Below are 22,896 nucleotides of genomic sequence, written 5' to 3' on the forward strand. Positions count from 1 at the left end.
CACTTAGCAGAAAGCCTTGAAAACAGTGCAGCAGCAAGACACAAGCTGGGCTCATTATCTAAATTGAGAGACCAGGTTTGGGGTTTGTTTTTGTTTCTGTTTTTGCGGTACGCGGGCCTCTCACTGTTGTGGCCTCTCCCGTTGCGGAGCACAGGCTCCAGACGCGCAGGCTCAGCGGCCATGGCTCACGGGCCCAGCCGCTCCGCGGCATGTGGGATCTTCCTGGACCGGGGCGTGAACCCGTGTCCCCTGCATCGGCAGGTGGACTCTCAACCACTGCGCCACCAGGGAAGCCCCAGGTTTGGGGGTCTTAATGTTCTTAAAAAAATAGAGAGAGGAAATCACTTCTTTTTTTTCTTCATCTTAACTTTCAACAAAACATGGAGTCTCCTTTCTTCAGAGGTAAAAAGACTGGGAGACCAGCTGACCACTGCCATAGTAGTCTGGCTCATTCATAAACAAGAGTCCACGTGGACTGCCTGACAGAGCTGAGCTGGAAGAGTTTTCTCCAAGGCAGAGACCCCAAGCCTAGGAATGTTACAAAGAGCAAGTGTTAATTGCAGGATTACTATGCTCCAGGGATTTTTCACACTTCATCTCTCTCAGTCTTCATTCACCACAGCAATATGGGAAGAACTGTTATTATCCCAGTTTTATAGATGAGCAACCAAGGGCACAGATCCTTGGGGTTTCTTAGCCAGGGTCAAACAGCAAGTGGCAGAGCTGGGCTTTAAACACAAGCTGTGTGGACTCAAGAGCCTATCCTCTGCCATGTGCCTGCCCATAGGGAATCGCCTAGGTGGCATCTAGACAATGGGAAATTACAGTGTGTATATCTTTGTGCACAAATGTGTGTATGTCTACACAATATATAAACCGATAACGTAAATACAGAGGTGAGTACCTAGGTAGCCAAGAAAACCTTACCCAGATTAGGGTAACAGAGGATTTCGCTGAAAACACCGTGGGTCAGGTGCTACCTCTGGGGAGAGGAGCTGGAAAGGAAGGAGACTTACTTTTCCCTGTATGCCCTGATGTTCTGTTCAGACATTTTATCAAGCACATGTACTTCCTATTTTTAAAACTTTTAATTGAAAAGAAAAATCTGTATGTTGTTGAGCCGCTAAGTCTTTGAAGTCTACTGAGTTGTATTTTCTAAAAACTAGAAAAGTGAGAAGCAGCAGCCCCACGCTACAGAGGCCTAGCGCATGCATCGCAGGGGGCCACAGAGGTGGCTTCGTTCAGTGCACGAAGCTTGGCTGCGGGTGTCTGAGCTGCTCAAGACCCAAAAGCACTAAAAGCGAAACCATTTGGCCAACCTCTCCCATTTTCATTTTCAAACTCAAAACCCTGCTACCACCACCGCTAGACCTGCCTCTCTGTTTAGAAAGTCAGTGAAAGAATGAATGACCTCACTTTCCCCAACAGGCAGGTCCCAACATGTTGTGCGCAAAACAAAACTTGAGTAAATCGATCCATATTTTAAATACCCTGGCTGAGGTCCTTGTTTTAGCAATCCTGACGAGATCCTCTTTGCAAAGCAAAGAAGCTGATTGTGATGTTAACACTGTGTTTTGTAAACAAAACCAAAAAAAAAAATTTTTTTTTTTTTGGTGCCATACAAGGGTCCTTAGTCTCAGCCTGGAACCAATCTTCTGAGCTGTCTGGGTGTTCCGGAGACTGGTGGGGCACCCTGGTAGAGAGTCCATTTGCATGAAACCAAGGACCCTCTTGTAAGGACTGAGGACGCCTGTACAAGTTCAACCCAAATTGGAAGGCTGAGGCATTGGAGGGGAAGCCTGATTCCAAACCGAGAACGCTGTTCTACAAGTAGATTCTTCTCAGCCGCCTCTGGATTCAAATCAAGTCATACAGCAGGGGGGTGCTATGAACACAAGATCCAGAAAATGCCACGAGGTCCTCCTTTGACATCCCATCAGAGAGGTGAGTAGTGTTCTCCCCACTTCTGCCCTGAACCCAGTGTGTGTGTGTGTGTGTGTGTGTGTGTGTGTGTGTGTGTGTGTGTGTGTGTGTGTGTGTGTGTGTGTGAGTAAATTGAGGACTCCAACAGACCCAGAACCTGCCCAGGGTCCTCGGGGCTCCCCATGGGAGCAGGATCACCCCGTGGCCAGTGGAGGGGACAGCACCAGCAGCACTACAAGACAACCCTCATGGCACAGAGATCAAAGTCTTCATGGGGAGGATCCCCGAGAGGCCACTGGGGAGTGAGCAGGGCTATTGGTGACCTGGCCAAACTGAGCTGGAGCAGGTGAGGAGGAAGAGGGCAGATGCCACGTGGTGGCAAAAAGGAGTCATTTACGTATGCACCCACACTGCACCTGGAGACTCCTAGCGACTAGTGCACGAGATTTGGGGGCAGTCAGGCGGTTCTGCAACAGCTGGTCACGGCGAGAGCCCGGGGAAAAAAGTACTGCGGAGGGCTCGCAGTATCTTATTTGTAACCCCAGGCCGGTGGGCTGTGGGGTGGTCTGAGGAAACTCATCTCAGGTTTTTTACAAATACCAATAAACCGGAATACTAAATCCCAGCCAGTTAATCTGGTAATTAAAGTATTTTTTAACCATAGTCAGTCTTAGCTTCAACCCCCCCTCCCCGCCACCCCGTCGTAAAACTTCGTGCATGATTTCAGCTTTACTTTCCTTCTCAAGACATGCCAATGTGCTGAGTCACTAAACGAAGAAGAAAAAAAAAAACAGAAAGTAAAGGAAGAGTGATCCCAGCTTCTGAGGACTAGCCTTGGTAATGACTTTTTTCCCCTGGTTGTGATTCCTGTGATGCTAAAGGACGTCACATTGCACAATCTTAATAAGGTTTCCAATCAGCCCCACCCGCTCTGGTCCCACCCCCATCCTCCAACAAAGATTTATCAAATGTGGGATTTTCCCATGAGTCTCAATATTAGAGTTTCAACCCCCAATAAATATGAGACCGGGGATGTCTGAGGTTCAGTCTGCCCTCGAGCCCACCAGGAACGAAAGAGAGCTCCATTTCCCCTCCAGGAACCCAGCTATGAACTCCCTCTCCACAAGTAAGTGAAGGAAATCCCTCGCCCTGGAACTGGCTGGCAGCCGTGCTGGGCCAGGGAGGCGGTGTGTATCCGCTGCCCTGAGGGCTGGCGGGCGGCCAGCAGCCAGAAGCACAGCTCCCCCAGCGGTGCGGTGCGGTCTGCTCACTGGCTGCTCTCCCTTCCCTCCGGCACAGTTGCCTTCTCCCTGGGGCTGCTCCTGGTGATGACTACTGCTTTCCCTACCCCGGGACCCCTGGGAGAAGATTTCAAAGATGATACCACTTCAGACAGACTACTCCTCACCTCTCCAGACAAAACTGAAGCTCTCATTAAGTACATCCTCGGCAAAATCTCTGCAATGAGAAAGGAGGTAGGTAGGCTTGCCTGAGGGTGATGGAGGGCCTGTGTGGGCATCTATTTCCTTGCCCTTGGATGTGGACGGGGGCTCCTGCACTGGGAGGTCTTTGCTGGGTTCGGAGGTAATTTAGATTTGAAGCCAAAGGGGCAGACTGTGTCCTATGATTTCTCCTCTGCTGCTGGTCCCAGGTAGTTCCTTTTCCTCCTGGAGAATCTACAGTGGAGCTGGGATTCAGGCTCCCTGGCCCATTCTCAGCTCCACACTTGGGGTGAGCTGAAGGTCACACTGTCTCTCAGGATTTCCTTTTCCATAACCAAAAAATAAGGTCTGTCAATCTTGTTCGTGTTTCGGACTTTGGGAGGATTAAAAACCACCACCTGAAATGACGGTTCAGCTTCTTAGGACAGTCACAGTTCTTTCAGGTGATGCCAGCTCAGTGGTTAGGGATTCCCCAAAGTCACTCTGGCATATAAAATGCACACCTGATGGCCCACTGAAGTGGCAAAATCGTAGGTACGTCAAAGCAGCTCCCAAGCTTTAAACGTAAGGTCGTTTGGCTCTGCTTTGGTAGAAAGGAGAGAATACTGGAGAGGGGACTGGGAGCCCCAAATCTAGTTCTGGTTCTGCTGAACAAGCTTTGTGATCTTGGGCAAATTCTCTACCACCTCTGGGCCCCATTTGTAAAATTATGGAATTGGACTAGAGGATCTGAAAGGTCCCTCCAGCTGGGACATTCTATGACTCAAATTATATTCACCCAATTATCATCAAAATTCCTGTTACTTATTATGTACCTACTATGTGCCAGGCACTTTATATAAATATTATGTCTTATGCTCACAGTAAACTTACAGGGGAGGTATTTCATTATCTCCAACTTGGAGAGATAGGGACACTGAGACTTGGAATAGGTCATAAACGTGAAGTCACAGGTGAGGCTAGAATTGAACCCAAGTGTGCTCATCTCCTGTAGAGCTTGCTTGCCTGGAGGCTAATGGATTGTGACTTCACTTTTCTTAGAGAACTTCCTGGCCATGAGGGCCAGAGGGCATCAGCCCTCTAGTGGTGTTTGCTTTAGGGGCACTTATATGATAATGGTTCTGATATTCTTTCCCAGATGTGTGAGAAGTATGACAAGTGTGAAAACAGCAAGGAGGCACTGGCAGAAAACAACCTGAACCTTCCAAAAATGGCAGAAAAAGACGGATGCTTCCAATCTGGGTTCAATCAGGTACAAACGTAAAACGTTCACTTTTAGCTACTCCTTAGTAAAAAGTTCTCCCTCTTGCATGCAGTGTCTGTATACATTTAGACCAGGCAGGCAATCAAGAAGGGGATAAATGTGAAGAGCATCATGTAAATTTCATGAGGAGGCCAACTTAAACGCTATTAAAGGCAATTTATTTTTGAATGACTCGGTCAGAGATAGCCCCTCTGTGCTGGAATTTTCACAACAGTCAAATGTTAGGAAACCCCACAGGTTTAGCTAGTTCATCATGGGTAAGTTGGTCCAGGGACCTTCCTCCTCTTTGGCTGCCCTTGGCAGTTTCCAGGCCTGCCCTCCCTGCTGAGGTCATTCTCTATACTCTTCTCCTGCTAGACAGTGACATAACATCCACTGACTTCTGATTATTTCATAAAAGAAGGTTTCAGCCCTTTTATTTCATAAAAGGAGCTTTCCGCCCGACATTGACAAGGGCAGGAGCGCAGGCAAAGGGAAGAGCATTATGGAGAGAATCAGAGGAAGGCCCCTTGCCACAATCTAGCATCTCCTGGGCTTTGGGGGAAATGAAGTGGTGCCTCTCACCATCCAGATATTTTAAATGGGGCAGCTGATGCTGTCCTTAAACAACAGGTCTCAAATCATGAGACATGATGCTTTGAGCATCCAAGTGTGATCCTGGAGCACTGCAGCTTCAGCATCATGTCTCAAAATATGATGCTTAAGAAGTACTTGAAGTTCCCTGGAGGGGCATACAGAGAAGTTATTGAATTAGAGCAATTTTAACTTTTCAAATCGATTATGTCTTCCTAGCAATAACCAATTTTCCTACCATCTTTCCTCTTAGGAGACCTGCTTGATGAAAATCACCATTGGTCTTCTAGAGTATCAGATATACCTGGACTACCTCCAGAACGAGTATGAGGGTGATAAGGGAAGCATCGAGGCTGTGCAGATTAGTATCAAAGCACTGGTCCAGATCCTGAGGCAAAAGGTGGGTGTCTTCTCATCCCCTCACTTGGCTCAACGAAAGCAGCCTAGACAACTTGGCAGTGCAGAGCCAGTTCAAAAGAGATGGCCGGGCTTCCCTGGTGGCGCAGTGGTTGAGAATCCACCTGCCATTGCAGGGAACATGGGTTCGTGCCCCGGTCCGGGAAGATCCCACATGCTGCGGAGCCGCTGGGCCCGTGAGCCATGGCCGCTGAGCCTGCGCGTCCGGAGCCTGTGCTCCTCAACGGGAGAGGCCACAACAGTGAGAGGCCCGCGTACCGCCAAAAAAAAAAAAAAAAGAGATGGCCGTGTGTGAAGGACAGGATCTGAGAAATATTTCCTGATAGTTAAAACTTTTTCTTTTTGCTCTCTTCTGCAAAAGACATCAATAACTGTATTTAAAACTCTGTTAAATGGGGAGGGTTTTAACATCAACTTCTAAAAGCTTAAGAAATAAGAAAAAAATACCTGTAGAGGCAGAAGGAAGCACATTCAACCTCACATAGTGATCCACATAACAGAACAAAGGGCACAAAAATTATTTTAATGTTGCCAATTGACATTCGTGTTATTATGGTAGTTTCAACTCCTTTCCCTTACTCTTTTGCCAAAGAGTTAATGCAGAGAAATGGCTAAAGGCTGAACGAGCAGGTACCAAGAGCTTTGGTCACTACCAGCTAGCCATTCAAACGCCACATGGTGGAGGCCTGATAGCACAATTTGTGGATGAACCAAAGCTCAAAGAGAAGGGCCCTGGACGGAGAAGCAGGCACATGGGTGCTAATCCTGCCTCTGCCTTTTCTAAACCAGGGCTAAACCAGGTTGCCCTAAACCAGGGCTTCTCCCACTTTAAGGTGCACACGAGCTTCCTGGAGGATCTTGTTACAATGCAGAGTCTGATTCAGCAGGTCTGGGGTGAGACCTGAGACTCACATTTCTAACAAGCTTCTGGTGACGCTGAGGCTGCAATGCTCCAGGATCACACTTGGAGGTGCAAGGCCTTCCACAATTACTTAGCTCCATGTGAATGGGTCCATTGAAAGGTGTTGCCCAGTCCTCTTCACACCCTCAGAGCAGTGGACTCTTAACAGGTGTGGGATGAATGAGCGAGAGCAAAACCAGAGAAAAGTATTAGAGTTCCCTGAAGAACCCATTAAAATGCCTTTAACTAAAAATTCTTCATTTATCTATTGAATTCCAACTATGCGCCAGGCACTGTTTAGGATAACAGAAGACAAGTAAGATACTATGGCTACCCATGGAATGCTTACGGTCTAACAGAGACAGAGAAGCAAAAAAGATTAGAGCTCAGCTGCTGTGAGCGGGTCCTAAGCTCTGTGGGCTCAGAGGAGAGGCACCTCCCCCTATCTGGGCGAGTCAAGGCAGATGGGCCCAATCCGCTTCTTCACCCCAATTTGAACATCTTCCCACAGGCCAGAGTATCTCTCCACTGCAAAAGATTTGTTCAGTATTTAAACAATTCCTTTTGTTTTCTGTTCCCTTCAGGTAAAGAATCCAGATGAAGTAACCACCCCTGACCCAACTACAAATGCCACCCTGCTGAATAATCTGCAGTCACAGAACAATGACTGGATGAAGAACACAAAGATTATCCTCATCCTGCGAAGCCTTGAGAATTTCCTGCAGTTCAGCCTGAGGGCTATTCGGATAAAGTAGCTGGGGCACCTGAGATTGCTGTAGTTCATGGGCATTCCCTCCTCTGGTCAGAAACCTGTCCACTGGGCACATAACTTATGTTGTTCTCTATGAAGAACTAAAAGTATGAGCGTTAGGACACTATTTTAATTATTTTAATTTATTGATATTTAAATATGTGATATCGAGTTAATTTATATAAGTGATATTTATATTTTTATGAAGTGCCTCTTGAAATATTTTATGTACTTGTTTTGAAAAAGTAACGTAAAAATGGCTATGCGGCTTGAATATCCTTGTTGTTTCGGAGCCAGATCATTTCTTGGAATGTTGTAGGCTTACCTCAAAAAAATGCTAACTTATACATATTTTTAAAAGAAATATTTATATTGTATTTATATAATGTTTAAATTGTTTTTATAACAATAAAGGCCTTTTTAAAAAAAATAGCAACTAAACCTCTGTGTGTCCTGTGAAGCTTAGTATAAACTAGTTTCCATCGCTACCACCACCACTAAAAAAAAAGGTGCAGTCACCTAGAGAAAGATATGATTGAACACCTACTGAATGTCAGGCACCAAGCTAAATGTGTTGCATGCATCATATTTAATCTTTGCATTTGCATACTTTTTTCTGGATGTGGGAGAGTGATTCCCTCAGTCACCAGCTGGAAGGTAAACCACAGATTTTAAATCCAGGTCTACCTGCTCCAGGCTCCCTACTCTTAACCTTTAGGTCACACTACCCCCCAGGAAACTGACAGACGATGTAGAAAATCCCAAGAGGATACGCGGAATACATTTAAAGATGCAATCAAAAGCCTTTAACATGGTGCAACCACTTGCAGAAGACACAGCAATGTGTAAGTTTCCAAATAATAACTAGAATTTTCACCTCTCTCCTCTGGTTTCCTCAAATACTGCACAGACCTGTCCATCACAGCACTGACCACATTGTATCACATCTTAAAATGGGTTGATTTTTCTTTCTGGCCAGCATGGGGGTTCCTCAAGAAGGCAGACCCTATTGTATTCATCTTTGCATCCGAAGCCCACGGCCCAGAACCCGAACATAGGAGGCCGCAATAAACCTTTGCTGAATGAAGAAACCACACATAAATAATCAAATCTAAGACACGTCCGTTCTTAAGGATACATGCTGTTGGTCAATGAGTGGGGAAATTACAAGTACTGTGCACTTATGAATCTTTATCTTAAGGAAAAACTAGCAAGACTTGGGAAGAAATATGTTAAGACCTTCCAGAGGAGGCAGCAACTAGTCGGTGCCTGTGTACCTCCCTCCATTTTCTTTCCCACCAGCAACATTCCCTGTCTGCCTTCTCCTCTCACCCCCGCTGAGAGTGGTGGTGAGAGAGACAATCTGGGTAAGTGCACATGGCCCTCCGTTCCACATCAATGCTATGTTGGGAATTTGGCAAAGATTTCCCCTTTTAAGCCCCAGCCATATAAAAGTTCTGTCTTCTAATAAAGCTTTCCCCACCCTAACCACCACGGATGTCTTCCTCCAGGGGAGGAGTTCTGCTGAGCATGGGAAAGTCCACAGGGGTCAAAAACTGAGAGGCGTCAAGCAAGAGAAGAACCACATACTCTCTTTTCTAGAAACCATGCATCACAAGCAGGCGTCCCTAAATTAGAGCCAAATCAAAGAACAAAAAGAAATAGCAGTCAGCCAACACATCCATTCTTCAAACAAGAATGTTTGGAGCACCATATATAAGTCAGGTGATGCTGGGGATGCATGGGTGAACAAGTAGACATGTTTGTTCGCGTTGTTTACGCTATGGCAGGAAGACAGACCCTGAATAAAGGACGGAAATGTGATGAAGTTTACAAAAGAGAAATGTGAGGCACACAGAGAACCTATACTAGGGGCCCCAATAGCAGAGGGACCTAACTAAGCCTGGGGAGTGCAGTCATGGAGGCTTAACTGAGGAGGAGAAGTTTGGGCTGAGATGTGAAAGATATGTGGGGTTAGCCAGGCCAAGATGGGTGGGAAGAGAATTCCAGTCCGAGGGAACAGCATGTGCAATGGTTTGAACCAACAAAGAGCACACTATGGTTGAGACCATGAAAAGTACATTATGTCCAGGGCATAAAGAATGAGAAGCGGGGTAGTTGAGAGTGGATGGAGAGGGAGCCTGGGACCAGAATATCGACAGCATCAGAAGCCATATTAATATAAAGCCATATTAATATCAAAATATAATTTATAAAAGCCATATAAATTTGGAATTTATCCCATTTGTGGTGAGAAGGCATTGACATATTGTAAGGAGTAGAATGACATCTGGGATTTACATTTTAACATGATCACTCAAGTTTCAGTGTGGGGAATGGATGCGAAGGAGGCTGGAAGAGAATGTTGGAGGAACATACCAGAGGCCTTCATTGTAGTGCAGGGAGGAGATGAATTAGGATGGTGATAATGCCTAGAGGAGAGAAGGCAATGGCAGTCATTGGCAAAAGATAGCTAGGAGCTAGTTCAGTAGGATCTGGTGAATGTTCACCAAGATTCAGGAATTCTAGAGGATACTGAAGCTTTCAGAGAGGGAAGAGGTAGGAGTTAAATGGAGAATCCAGAGAATTTTGGATTTGAGAGTTTTCATTTATCCATTTATTCAAATATTCTCTGAGATTCTGCAATGGGCCAAATTCTCTGCCAGGCCCTGGGGATATAATGGTTAATAAAACAGACTAGGTCTCTGCTCTCAGGGAACTTACAGTCTAGGGAAAACAATTTAAAGAAATAACTCCTATGCTGTATGCTAAGTATGTGTGCTACCATTATAAGTAGGCAGCCCCCTGCCTCAAAAGATTTATAAATAAGACCTTTGCAGATGTAATCAAGATACGATGAAGTCATTTGGGTGGGCCTTATAAGAATGAAAGAGACACAGAGCGACACACAGGGGAGAAGTCTATGTGAAGAGGGAGGCAGACATTGGAGAGGTGCATCTATAAACCAAGGATCACCAAGGACTGTTGACAACCACCAGAAGAGGCAAGAAAGGATCCTCTCTTAGAGCCTTCAGAAAGCATGGGCCTGCTCACACCTTGACTGCAGACATCCATCCTCCAAAACTGTGAGAGAATAAATTCCTATTGTTTTAAGCCACACAGTTTGTGGTAATTTGTTATAGAAGCACTAGGAAACTAATAACAGCTCCTAGACAGCACACAGTAGGAGAGTCTAATCTAAACAGAGGGCTCAGGAAAAGCTTCCCAGAATGAAAGACAATCAAGCTTATACTAAAATAATGTACAGGATTCAGCCACTTGGACAGGAAGGAAAGGTGTTTCAAGCAGTGAGCACAGCATGTGCAAAGGCTCAGAGGTTGGAGAGAACATGTTAGAGGAACTGAAGGACTTGTAAATAGCTGAAGCAGTAGAGAAGTAGTAGAAATGAAGCAGAAGCAATAGGGTCTAAATTATGAAAGAGCATGACGGATGGATTAAATTAAAATGTTAATATAACAGAAAGATAAAGAGCAATTTTCTTAGAGAGAGTATTTGATTTGGGGTTTTTTTGGTTTGCTTTGGTTTTTTATTTATTGATTTTTAATATTTATTTATTTGGCTGCACAGGATCTTCATTGCCGCGTGCAGGATCTTCATTTCGGCAAGCGGGATCTTTTCAGTTGTAGCATGCAGGATCTAGTTCCCCGACCAGGATCGAACCCAGGCCCCCTGCATTGGGAGCGAGGAGTCTTAACCACTGGACCTGCAGAGAAGTCCCTGCTTTCATTTTTTAAATGTCGAGGGACTTTTCATCATCTTCTGGTCGCATGGGGTAAGGAGGCTTCTATCCAGAGGTAGTATAGAGGATATCTAGAAGAGATCTAGTTTTCTGTAGTGGGTTCCAGCAACACGGCAAACAGTACTAGAGAGGTGAGAGGCAAGAAAGAGAGAAGGTGAGAAGGAGCACCCCAAGGTATGCCTTAAGAACTTCAGACACTGTGATATCTCATATCAAATTTTCATTTATCTTCTCCTTTACTCATAGACCTTCCATGAACTTTATTCACCAACATAAAGCAAATATATGGCAGCCTTGTGCTAGCCCAGCTCTGAAGAATGAAGGGAGGCTCCTGTCCACCTTTGGCAGTAAAATGGACAATGGAAGGTTCAAAACACAGGAAGATTCAGAGAAGTGATCAAGGAGAAACCAAAGAGTTCAAAGCAAGAAGTGACAGGCAGCAATCCGGACATGTAAAACCCCACCAAGAAAATCAAGAGTGAAAAATAATAATTTTTAAAAAGAAAATCAAGACCACTCAGGAAGATTTGGGAGAAGTTTGAATTCCCTGTAGTTGGCTTGGGATGAGGATACTGGTTATAATATTTGGATGGTAAAGGAAAGGATGATCTCCAAAGGCTAGAGGCTTGAGACATGTAGGTTATACTATGAAAATAACCCCAAAATCTGCAAGAGAGAAAGCTGGTCGGAAGGCAGGAGTCCAGAGTCCACTCCTGATGAAATTCTGAGTTTCTATTTGGGTTAAGAATAGAGAGGAAGACATAAGTGAACCCATATAAATAGACTAATAATAAGACTAAGTATAGACTGGGAATTCCCTGGCAGTCCAGTGGTTAGGACTCAGTGCTTTCACTGCGGGAGACTGCGTTTGATCCCTGGTCTGGGAAAGAGGTCCCCACAAGCCACACAGCACAGCCAAAAAAAAAAAAAAAAAAAAAAGACTAAGAATAGACTAATAATAATGATGAAAATAATAATCAGTCATTGAGCACTTACTGTACACCAAGCACAGTTCAATGTATGTATTATTTCAGAAGCACATGTATTAACCAAAGGAGCAGAGAGTCTAAACAACTTGCGCAAAGTCACAAAGTGTGTAAATTCCATCCGAGACTGCTAGTTATCCTTTCAAATCCATTCTCCACTTCATCCACAGTAATAGCGTTTGAATTAGCCATGTAGCTACCTATCTAGAGGCTATATTTCCCATTCTCCTTTGCAGATAGGTATGGCTGTGCTAAAAAAAAAGAACATGGCAGGCCCAAGACTTTAGAAAAGGCTTTAGAAAAGCCTGCTTACAGGCATGGCCCTTGGCTGGCATCTGGGAACTTGACTGGTAAAAGTTCCCTACACTGATATAAAACTTTCCCCAGGGGCTTCCCTGGTGGCGCAGTGGTTGAGAATCTACCTGCTTAATGCAGTGGACACGGGTTCGTGCCCCGGTCCGGGAAGATCCCACATGCCACGGAGCGGCTGGGCCCGTGAGCCACAACTACTGAGCCTGCGCGTTTGGAGCCTGTGTTCCGCAACGAGAGGCCACGATAGTGAGAGGTCGGCGCACCGCGATGAAGAGTGGCCCCCGCTTGCCACACTAGAGAAAGCCCTCGCACAGAAACGAAGACGCAAGACAGCAAAAATAAATAAATAAATAAATTCCTACCCCCAACATCTTCTTAAAAAAAAAAACAAAACTTTCCCCAAATGATTTAGAGTGCCTAACTTGTACAAACCATATGTTTATACAAACCACCTGCTTTCCTTTTGAGAATCTGACATTTCAACACGTGTTAAGCAGAGGGGACCTCACTAAAAACTTCGGGCACTGAGTTGCTAATGAACATCCCTCGTAGACACATACTGTCACGACTCACTACTGGAAGAACTGAGCACATTCTGTGTGACTCCACTGGGAGAGGACTATTGGAAGCTCGTGCTTAATTTCTTCAAAATCCACCCCACTGGGGCTTCACTGGTGGCACAGTGGTTGAGAAACTGCCTGCTAATGCAGGGAACACAGGTTCAAGCCCTGGTCTGGGAGGATCCCACATGCCGCGGAGCAACTAGGCCCGCGAGCCACAACTACTGAGCCTGCGTGTCTGGAGCCTGTTCTCCGCAATGAGAGGCCGTGATAGTGAGAGGCCCATGCACCGCGATGAAGAGTGGCCCCCACTTGCCACAACTAGAGAAAGCCCTTGCACAGAAACGAAGACCCAACACAGCAAAAATAAATAAATTCATAAACTCCCACCCCCAACATCTTCTAAAAAAAAAAAAAAATCCACCCCATGTGTCTTTGACCTTTGCTGAATTTGCTTTGTATCCTTTTGCTGTAATAAATCATAGCTATGAGTATGAGTCCTGTGACTCATATACACTGAGTCCTGGGAGCCCTCCTAGTAAATCACCGAACCTCAGGATGGTGTTGGGAACCCCTGACACAATGGCTGAGCTTTCACCAATGAAACATGAGTAAAATTGATGTTGTAATTTTACTTTCACTTACCTAAAAAGATATTACTTGCCTTCCATTGTCTTTCAGTTTTCTGTGGATTAGAAAAAAAATACTATGGTGAATCAGCTTTAATCATGCAGAACATAGCAATATCCATAGCTGCAATGTCCAATATGGTACACAGTAGTTACTTGTGTGCATTTAATTTTAAATTTAAATTCGTTAGGATCATATAACATTAAAAAGGAAGGCCCCCAATTTCATTCATGCTAGTGGCTATCATATTGGGTGGTGCAGATACAATGTATTTGCAGCATTGCAGAAATTTCTTTTTTTAAAATTTAATATCTTTATTGCAGTATAATTGCTTTACAATGATGTGTTAGTTTCTGCTGTATAACAAAATGAATCAGCTATATGTATACATATATCCCCATAACCCCTCCCTCTTGCGTCTCCCTCCCACCTTCCCTATCCCACCCCTCTAGGTGGTCATAAAGCACTGAGCTGATCTCCCTATGCTATGCAGCCATTGCAGAAATTTCTGCTGAACAGCCCAGCCCCAGAGGTTAGTGGAGCAGAGATGAATGGAACCTTGATTACTAAATGACCTCATGGAGATGAATAGACTCACCATCCTGGACCATCAATAATCAATGGATCATTAGATGATAAAGAAATATACTTCTATCTTATTCAACCTAATTTGCAGATAACTTTGTTACAGCAGCTTACCCTATACTCTAAATAACATAACTCCCAATTTATTCTTAACCAAAGATTTAAAAAAAACATGCAGATGGAGAGGTTGTGGAGAAAACCTTGCACTGTTGGTGGGAATGTAAATTGATACAGACACTATGGAGAACAGTATGGAGGTTCCTTAAAAAACTAAAAATAGAATTACCATATGACCCAGCAATCCCACTACTGGGCATATACCCTGAGAAAACCATAATTCAAAAAGACACATGCACCCCAGTGTTCACTGCAGCACTATTTACAATAGCCAGGTAATGGAAGCAACCTAAATGCCCATAGACAGAAGAATGGATAAAAAAGATGTGGTACAATGGAATATTACTCAGCCATAAAAAGGAACGAAATCGGGTCATTTGTAGAGACATGGATGGATCTACAAATGGATCTACGTGGCTGTCATACAAAGTGAAGTCAGTCAGAAAGAGAAAAACAAATATCGTATATTAACGCATATATGTGGAACCCAGAAAAATGGTTCAGATGAACCGGTTTGCAGGGCAGAAATACAGACACAGATGTAGAGAACAAATGTATGGACACCAAGGGGGGAAAGTAGTCAGTGGGGGGCTGGTAGTGGTGGTGGTGTGATGAATTGGGAGACTGAGATTGACACATATACACTAATATGTATAAAATAGATAACTAATAAGAACCTGCTGTATAAAAATTAAATAAAAATAAATTTTAAAATTAAAGAAAAAAAACATGCAGAAAGCAATGTAATCATGCAGGATAGGAGCAGATTCAGAATATCTAAGGAGCAGAGCTACTCTTCATGCCCAGGTCTTTAATCAGAGTTCATGTCAGTTGGTGACATTGTCCATATGGTGTAGGATCTCCCAGGATCTTAAAAGCTCAGTTCTCACTCTACCATTGCCCTTTTGTATCACCAATCACGAAGAACTTTCACAAACAACCTATGCACTTCTTTTTAATGTAACCATTAATGCTATAAATTTCCCTCTCAGTACTGCTTTAGCTTTGTCCCACAAAGTTTCATATGCTGCATTTTCATTTTCATTCAGTTCAATGTATTTTTTAATTTCTCTTGAGACTTCTTTGACCCATGGATTATTGAGAAGTATCTTGTTTGATTTCCTAGTGTTTAGAGATGTATCTGTTATCTTTCTGATATCCATTTCTAGTTTGATACTATTGTGGCCAGAGAACATATGATTCAATTCTTTGAAATTTGTTGACATTTGTTTTATGACCCAGAATACAGTCTATTTTGGTATATGTTCCATGAGTTCTTGAAAAGAATGTGTTTTCTGTTGTTGTCAGGTAAAATGTTTTATATGCAAATTAGATCCAATCAACAGGTGTGACTGGGCTCTTCTACCTTTTTTTTTTTTTTTTTTTTTTGCGGTATGCGGGCCTCTCCTGTTGCGAGGCACAGGCTCCGTACACGCAGCCTCAGCGGCCATGGCTCACGGGCCCAGCCGCTCCGCAGCACGTGGGATCTTCCCGGACCGGGGCATGAACCCGTGTCCCCTGCATTGGCAGGCGGACTCTCAACCACTGAGCCACCAGGGAAGCCCTGGGCTCTTCTATATCCTTGATGATTTTTTTCTCTCGTTGTTCTATTGGTTGTTGAGAGAGGGATGTTGAAGTTGCCAAGTAGAATTATAAATTTATCTATTTCTCTTTTCAGTTCCATTAGCTTTTGCTTCATATACTTTGCAGTTGTTACATAGTGAACACACACTTGGGATAACTATGTTTTCTTGGTGGATTGACCCTTTTAACATTATATAATGTCCCTCTCTGTCCTTGGTACTTTTTTTTGCTCTAAGTCTACTTTATCTGATATTAATACAGCCAGTTTGCTTTCTTTTGTTTAAGGTTTGAATGGCTTATCTTTTTCCATCCTTTTATTTTTAACCTACATATATCATTTGAACAATTTAAATTGAGCTTATACAACATATACAACTTTTAAAAATCCACTGTGCAAATGTCGATCTTTTAATTGGTATGTTTAAATCATTTACATTTAATATGATTGTTGATACGTTAAGCCTTAAATCTGCCATTTTATTATTTTACTTTATGTTTACTCTCTCTGTAGTTTTGTTTCTCTGTTTTCCTTTTCCTGCCTTCTGGTAGGTTATGTGAACATTTCCTCAAACTGCATTTTGATTTACCTATAGAATTTTTGAGTGTTTCTCTTTGAAACACTTTGACAGTTCTTTTAGTGTTTCCTCCAGGCATTCATCATGTTACATATACATAACTTATCAGAGTCCACTGGTGTCAGCATTTTACCTGTGCAAGTGAAGTATAGAAACTTTATCTCTCTTTACATCCCTTTACTCTCCCCCATTCATAATATAATTATCTTAATAATTTTCTCTCCATACATTCAGAACCACATTAAAGAGTTATAATTTTTGCTTCAACAGTCAAATGTAATTTAGAAAACTGAAGAGTAAAAGGAAAATCTATTTGTATTCATCCTTTTTTTTGCTCTTGCCATGTTCGTTCTTCCTTCCTGATGTTCCAAGATTCCTTCTTGTATAATTTTTGTTTTGTTTAAAGAACTTCCTTTAGCCATTCTTTTAGGATAGGTATATTGGCAACAAATTTTCTTAGTTTTTCATCATCTGGGAATGTCTTGATTCCCTCTTCATTCCTGAAGGATATTTTCACTGGATGTAGATTCTGGGTTGACAGTTCTTTTCTTTCAGCACTTGAAAAATGTTGTGTCACTCCCTTCTATTGTCTATGGTTTCTGAAGAGAAATCTGCTTGTTCAAATTGGGTTTTTTTCCATAGGTAATATGTCATTTCTCTCTAGCTGTTTTTAAGAATTTTTCTTTGTCTTTTAGTTTTCAAATGGGGAAAGAAGTCTAGGTCTTCCATTTGTCCTTGGTTGACACCCAGGGTGGGAGACGCCTCATTACTACTAGGCAGGGGTGGGACTTCAGGCTCCCCAGTAGGCCTCCACCAGTACCACACTGGCTAGAGAGGGGTGCCTCGTTACTGCTCCCCATCTGGACAACACTGACATGGTGAGGAATGGAGGTGGGCTTGTTATCTCTGAGTGTTGGTGAAAGTTCTGACTTTCCATTAGGCCCCCTCTGACATCATCCTAGCGGGGAGAGGAAGAGCTATTTCCTTACATCAGGTGGGAGTTGAAGTCCACGCTCCCCATGTGGTCCACTGACACCACAAGGGCTGGGGTGATAGGAGGGGGGAAGGCAGTTCATTACTGCCTGGCAGAGATGCAAGTCCCAGATCCCCACTTAGCTTGTTTGACACCACTCCACTAGGGTTGTTGGGGGACTCATTAAAGCCTCATGAGGGTGGAAGTGTAGTTTCCTCACTTGGTCTCAGATGGAGGAGGGGTTGTAGGATGTTTTTTTTTCTCTGTGACATTTGGCTGGAGTCTAGTGGTTATTATCTAAAAGTTTTCTGCCTTACAAGACAGTCCATTCCCTAGTCCTTTGGCTAGAGAGCTCAAGCTTTTCTTTGGACTTTTTTTATCTGCACCCATTGGCATTTTCTGGGCTGCTGTCTTCCCCAGTATTGAGTCTGAAATAGATAAGGCAAAAAGAAAACCCTGGGAACTCACCACTGTGTCATTCCTCACATCCTCAGGTCCATGGTTGGTCTGCCTCTTCTCTCTACTTTACAGAGTCTTCTTATGTTTGTTTTATACATAATATGCAGGGTCTTAACTGTATTTAGTAGAAGGAATGGGGAAAGTATGTCTATTCCATTTTCCTGGAAGGAGAATATGTATACTAATATCAGGTACTCCCAGTTCTTAACCCCAAATTCAATTTGCAAGGCCACATCTTCATCATGCAGAGTCCATGCCAGTGAGCCATCTCTCACTGCCACCAGCTTTCCATTTCCCCACAGGGACACGAAGAAATAATATTCATAAAGGAAAAATAGAATGCCAAACTAAAATTAAGACTCTAGAATGCACAATGGATATTAATCATATATTCCAAGTTCCAGCGTAATTTTGTGGGTAATATTTTCATATATTAAACTGGTGTTCTTTTCATTTCTAGTAATTATTTTTTGCCCCATAACCCTTTCCCCACTCAAATGGAACATTAAGGCATCTGCTACCTCCAAACAGGGATGCTTCTGTAGAAAAGCAGACCATTTTTTCAGTTGTAATAGCCTGATCTTTTGAGTACAGTAAGTACCCTACATACGAACATTCAAGTTGCAAACTTTCAAAGATGCAAATGTGAATTCACATGTCCAATCAACTAAGTTATTCACATGTCTGGCATACATTGTCACATGTGTGTGTCCTCTACAAGTGGTTGTGCTTTTGTGTAATTTACTGTAAAATACTGTATACAGTACAACAGTACCATATCTTTATTTCAAGCCCAGGATGTCCAGAAACAAGCATAAAAGCAGCGGTGATACAGCTGGTACTACTGGACTTTTCAAGGTACTGTGCTGTAAGACTAAAAATATTTTCTTTATTTTTTTGTTTGTTTTTTATGTATATTTATGTGAAAAGTATTATAAACCCGTTACAGTACAGTACTGTATAGCCAATTGTGTTAGTTGGGTACCCAGGCTATTTTTGTTGGACTTACAAACAAATTTGACTTACTAACGTGCTCTTGGAATGGAACTCGTTCGTATGTAGGGGATTTAACTGTAAATAGCAAAAAGTATACATTACCAAATAGACTGGAGAGAATGCATGATTATATAAAATCTAGTTTTTCCTATCCTAGAGGAAATACAGATTCCCTTAGCTGTGGAAGATAGGCAGTCATAAATTGGAAAAACTGATAAGAATTACTTGTTATCAAATAGCTCTGAGAAAAGCATCCAAAGGTTGAATGTGGGACTGAAAGCTACAAGTAACAACAGCCTGGAGAGGCCTTAGGACAGGACAGGGGAGACACAAGAGCCACATTGTATCTGATGAATGGAGACCTGATTTACATTCCATACCCTGGAAACAGATGACAACCACTTGAGGGCAGTCAGCTGATCCCCCCACCCAAGTCCACACTTAGGAAGTCTCCTGGGACTGACTCTTAATCCTGAAGGTGTGTGGACGGTAGGGGAAGACAAGAGCCTGAAATGACTGAAGAAACCCTGATTTGGCTGAGGTTAAACATCTATAAAATGAGGGCTTGACAAAGAACTTATGTTCAATTTTTAAAAAATAAATAGACATGTTTTACATACCTCTGTTGAGAGCTTAAGTTTCATGCCACTAAAGAAATAATGAAATAATAAAGAAATGTTGGCAAATGACCAGAGATATTCAAATAAGAGAGCTTGGTTTTCCAGTAGAGTTGGTAGACTAAGTACACTTTGACAAATAAGTTAATTAAACTTTTGCTTAACACAGCCACAAACTTTTAAATGTTTAAATGAAGTTCTATTCCAGTACAATAATAATTAACTATGGAATGCCATAAAGACTAAGAGCTATAATAGGTAGTTCTGTATGTGGCGGACAATTCAGGTTTTAGAAATCTCCACCCTTTGAAAAAGAGCCACGACGGAAAATGAAAATTGAGAGCTTCCTGTAAGAGTCAAATATTCTGTTCAGAAAGCAGTAATAATTGTTAAGGGCCCAAGACACAATTCATTTTTGTGCTTAAACTCATTGATTCAATTTAATTAGATTGGGTCACTGCAGATAAAGTGATCACAGGGTTACAGGTCACAGGGTTACATCTCTTTGAAATGCAGCAGAACTAGAAATGGAACTATATGCACCTTTATATGTGAAATGCCACATCACAGCCACACATTGGCTTTCCTTCCCCTTCTTTCACCAGCCAGCATATTCCAGAGTGGGTCCTCATGAAAGATGCCCAGGAATCTGCTTTTTCTTAAGTTCCTAGGCAATTCTGAGATTCAAAACATAGAAAACAAGAGAGTACTCTAAACAGACCCTTTATCAGGCTCAGTTGAATTAGAGCAATAGACACAGACCCTGTTTCCAGAATGCTTCCTTCACCTCTCCCTCTCTCTAACTCACCCCAGCCTCAAAGCCTTTCTTTCCACAGAAGCCTCTAGGTCCTAAGCAGACTTCTCGACCTGTAAAATTCCAGCTAACTTTGAGTTCACCTTCCTCAAAGACCTCTGTGCCTAGGAGACTTCTGTGTAAAGAGGTGGAGTAATATATTCAACTCTACTACCCTCTCTCAAAGTTTCCTGAAAATATTTTCCTGAACATGAAAATCTGAGGGGAAAAAGAAAAGCAGTAATATCATCAGTGAAACAAGTAAACAGACATAGCTCCAGTCCACAGGTACACCACCCCAACTCTGGGGAGTCTGGATGGAAATGTGGGAGGAATGCACAAGTACATTCATACTTCCCCTAGAGGGATTGTGAGTGTGTGGGGAGGCCTATGCAAGGAACTTTAGGTTAGAGAAACAAGTCCTGGAGGCAGAGATGCCCACAGAAGTGAGGTATACAGTCTTTCAGGTATAACACACTTTTTAAATGAGAACTGATTCAAACACAATTGGTAATTAGGGGGATCATATGGTACAATTCAGAAATTGTATAGGTTCATAAATGACCTTTCTCAGTCATTTTGAAGCTACCAGGGGCAAGATTTCTCACAATTAAAGATAAAGCCTTAACAGTACATGAAATCATTAAAAAAAAAAAAAAAAAAAAAAGGCCAAAAGTGACTTCAAGAACCTCTACATTTTCCACTATGTTAACCATTTGAGGGAACTGAGAGTTCAGGTGTTGGAACTGCAAAGGCATTTTTTATTTTGGTACTGATCTTTGTTAGAAGCAAATGCTCTCCAGGACTTATACCTCAGTTTAAGGCTGCAAAGGAGCTACTGAATTATTCTGGAACAAATGCACATGGAGATTTAATTGTGCTACTGTCTTTCTTATAAGAATTATTATTGGTTTGGCATTGTACTGATTACAAAAAGTACAAAATTTTGAGTAGTGTTCTCCTAACCCTATTTTCCCAGAGGCCTTATTTTCAGAGTATGACTTTTACAGAACACAAGGTTTTCCAGTAATGTATAAACAGTGTTATAGCAGAAATACCTAAGAAATACCTCCTTTAGGCCTATGGAGAGTCCCAAATCAACTCCACTGAATGGCAGATAAGAAAGGGCTAAAGGAGAAATCATGTGCTTTGTTAACCCTATGCATCCCAGACAAGGGAACTGGGGGTGGGGAATCTCCAAATAAGGCAGAGTGGATGAACAAGGTCTGTGAAGCTGAAGTGTTAAGTCCATCATCCCCCACTCATGTTCCACAAGACTGGGAGCCAGGCAGGATATTGGAAGAATCTTCTCTGCAGAATTTGATAAAAGAGTAAAATGTGAAAATACTAATATCAGGAGCACTCCAACAAATGGTCCCTCATTATTTTGTTTTGGTTTTTTTTGGCTGTGTTCGGTCTTTGTTGCTGTGTGTGGGCTTTCTCTAGTTGCTATGATCGGGGGTACTCTTCGTTGTGGTGCACGGGCTTCTCCTTGTAGTGGATTCTCTTGTTGCGGAGCACAGGCCCTAGGCACGCAGGGTTCTAGAGCTCAGGCTCAATAGTTGTGGCGCATGGGCTTCGTTGCTCCGCGGCATGTGGGATCTTCCTGGACCAGGTCTCAAACCTGTGTCCCCTGCGTTGGCAGGTGGATTCTTAACCACTGCGCCACCAGGGAAGTCCCCAACACCCCCGCCATTATTTTGTGAAACTCAAGAATGAAAAGCCCTACAGGCACATGCTTAGAGCTTCCAGTTAGCTTTTTCGTTCTTAACTCTTTAATATGAGCAAACAGCTAAGTCAGATATCTAAGGAAACTTCTGTTGACCTTAGATAGACAGCCAGATATTCCTCCAACAAAGATGGGTTTCTTCGGAATCAGCCGAGAACTGCAACTTGGGGTCTGCAACTATGGTGAGCCACATGCAAGTCCCCACAGGGAAGGGAAAGAGAACACTTTCATAGAGGGGGAAAGGTAGTTGAGAGGACTATAGTAAACAAAGAGCCTATGGCTTTTCATTGGCTGAGTCCTTTCCAGGAAAGAAGCGGAGCCTCTCTTCCTCCTGTTGGTCTCACTATCATCGCAGGGCACGAGAGCTCCCCCTTCTGGTCTCCTGATTCTGATTGAGGTTTCTGTTAATTTTTTTAATCTCTAATATAGAAGATAGAGACCCCCCTCCCCACGAAAAAAGCAATTTCCAGGAAACATACTTTACAGTGAAGAAATCTTTGAAAATATCATCAATATCCTCAGAGAGACAAGAAAGGACATTGCATTCATGAAACAAGAACTGGATGCTATCGGACTTCCCTGGTGGCACGGTGGTTAAGAACCCGCCTGCCAATGCAGGGGACAACAGTTCAATCCCTGGTTTGGGAAGATCCCACATGCCGTGGAGCAACTAAGCGCGTGTGCCATAACTACTGAGACTGCGCTCTAGAGCCCGCGAGCCACAACTACTGACGCCTGCGTGTCTCGAGCCCATGCTTCGCAACAAGAGAAGCCACCACAAGGAGAAGCCCGGCACCACAACGAAGAGTAGCCCCCGCTCGCCGCAGCTAGAGAAAGCCTGCACACAGCAACGAAGACCCAACACAGCCAAAAATAAATAAAATTTTTTTAAAAAAGAATTGGAGGCTATCAAAAAGGGAACAGTCCCAGAAAAATAAGGAGCTAAAAC

General features: G+C 43.1%; 1 protein-coding gene and 1 long non-coding RNA gene across 2 annotated transcripts; one reads left to right on the plus strand and one right to left on the minus strand.

Moving 5' to 3' along the window:
* The first annotated feature begins 2,856 nt into the window (after positions 1-2,856).
* IL6 (interleukin 6) lies at positions 2,857-7,709 on the plus strand. Its single transcript, XM_059074190.2, has 5 exons — positions 2,857-3,049; positions 3,223-3,398; positions 4,504-4,617; positions 5,456-5,602; positions 7,105-7,709. The coding sequence occupies exons 1-5, from the start codon at positions 2,944-2,946 to the stop codon at positions 7,273-7,275; spliced, it is 714 nt and encodes a 237-aa protein (XP_058930173.1). The 5' UTR covers positions 2,857-2,943; the 3' UTR covers positions 7,276-7,709.
* Positions 7,710-10,809: 3,100 nt separating this feature from the next.
* On the minus strand, positions 10,810-17,953 carry LOC136794860 (uncharacterized). Its single transcript, XR_010842257.1, has 3 exons — positions 17,822-17,953; positions 13,535-13,574; positions 10,810-11,154 (listed from the first exon to the last, which is right to left on the minus strand). It is a non-coding gene; the product is annotated as an uncharacterized lncRNA (long non-coding RNA).
* Between the last annotated feature and the right edge of the window lie 4,943 nt (positions 17,954-22,896).

The sequence above is a fragment of the Kogia breviceps genome, chromosome 9, assembly GCF_026419965.1.
Source record: "Kogia breviceps isolate mKogBre1 chromosome 9, mKogBre1 haplotype 1, whole genome shotgun sequence".
Classification (NCBI taxonomy): Eukaryota; Metazoa; Chordata; class Mammalia; order Artiodactyla; family Physeteridae; genus Kogia; species Kogia breviceps.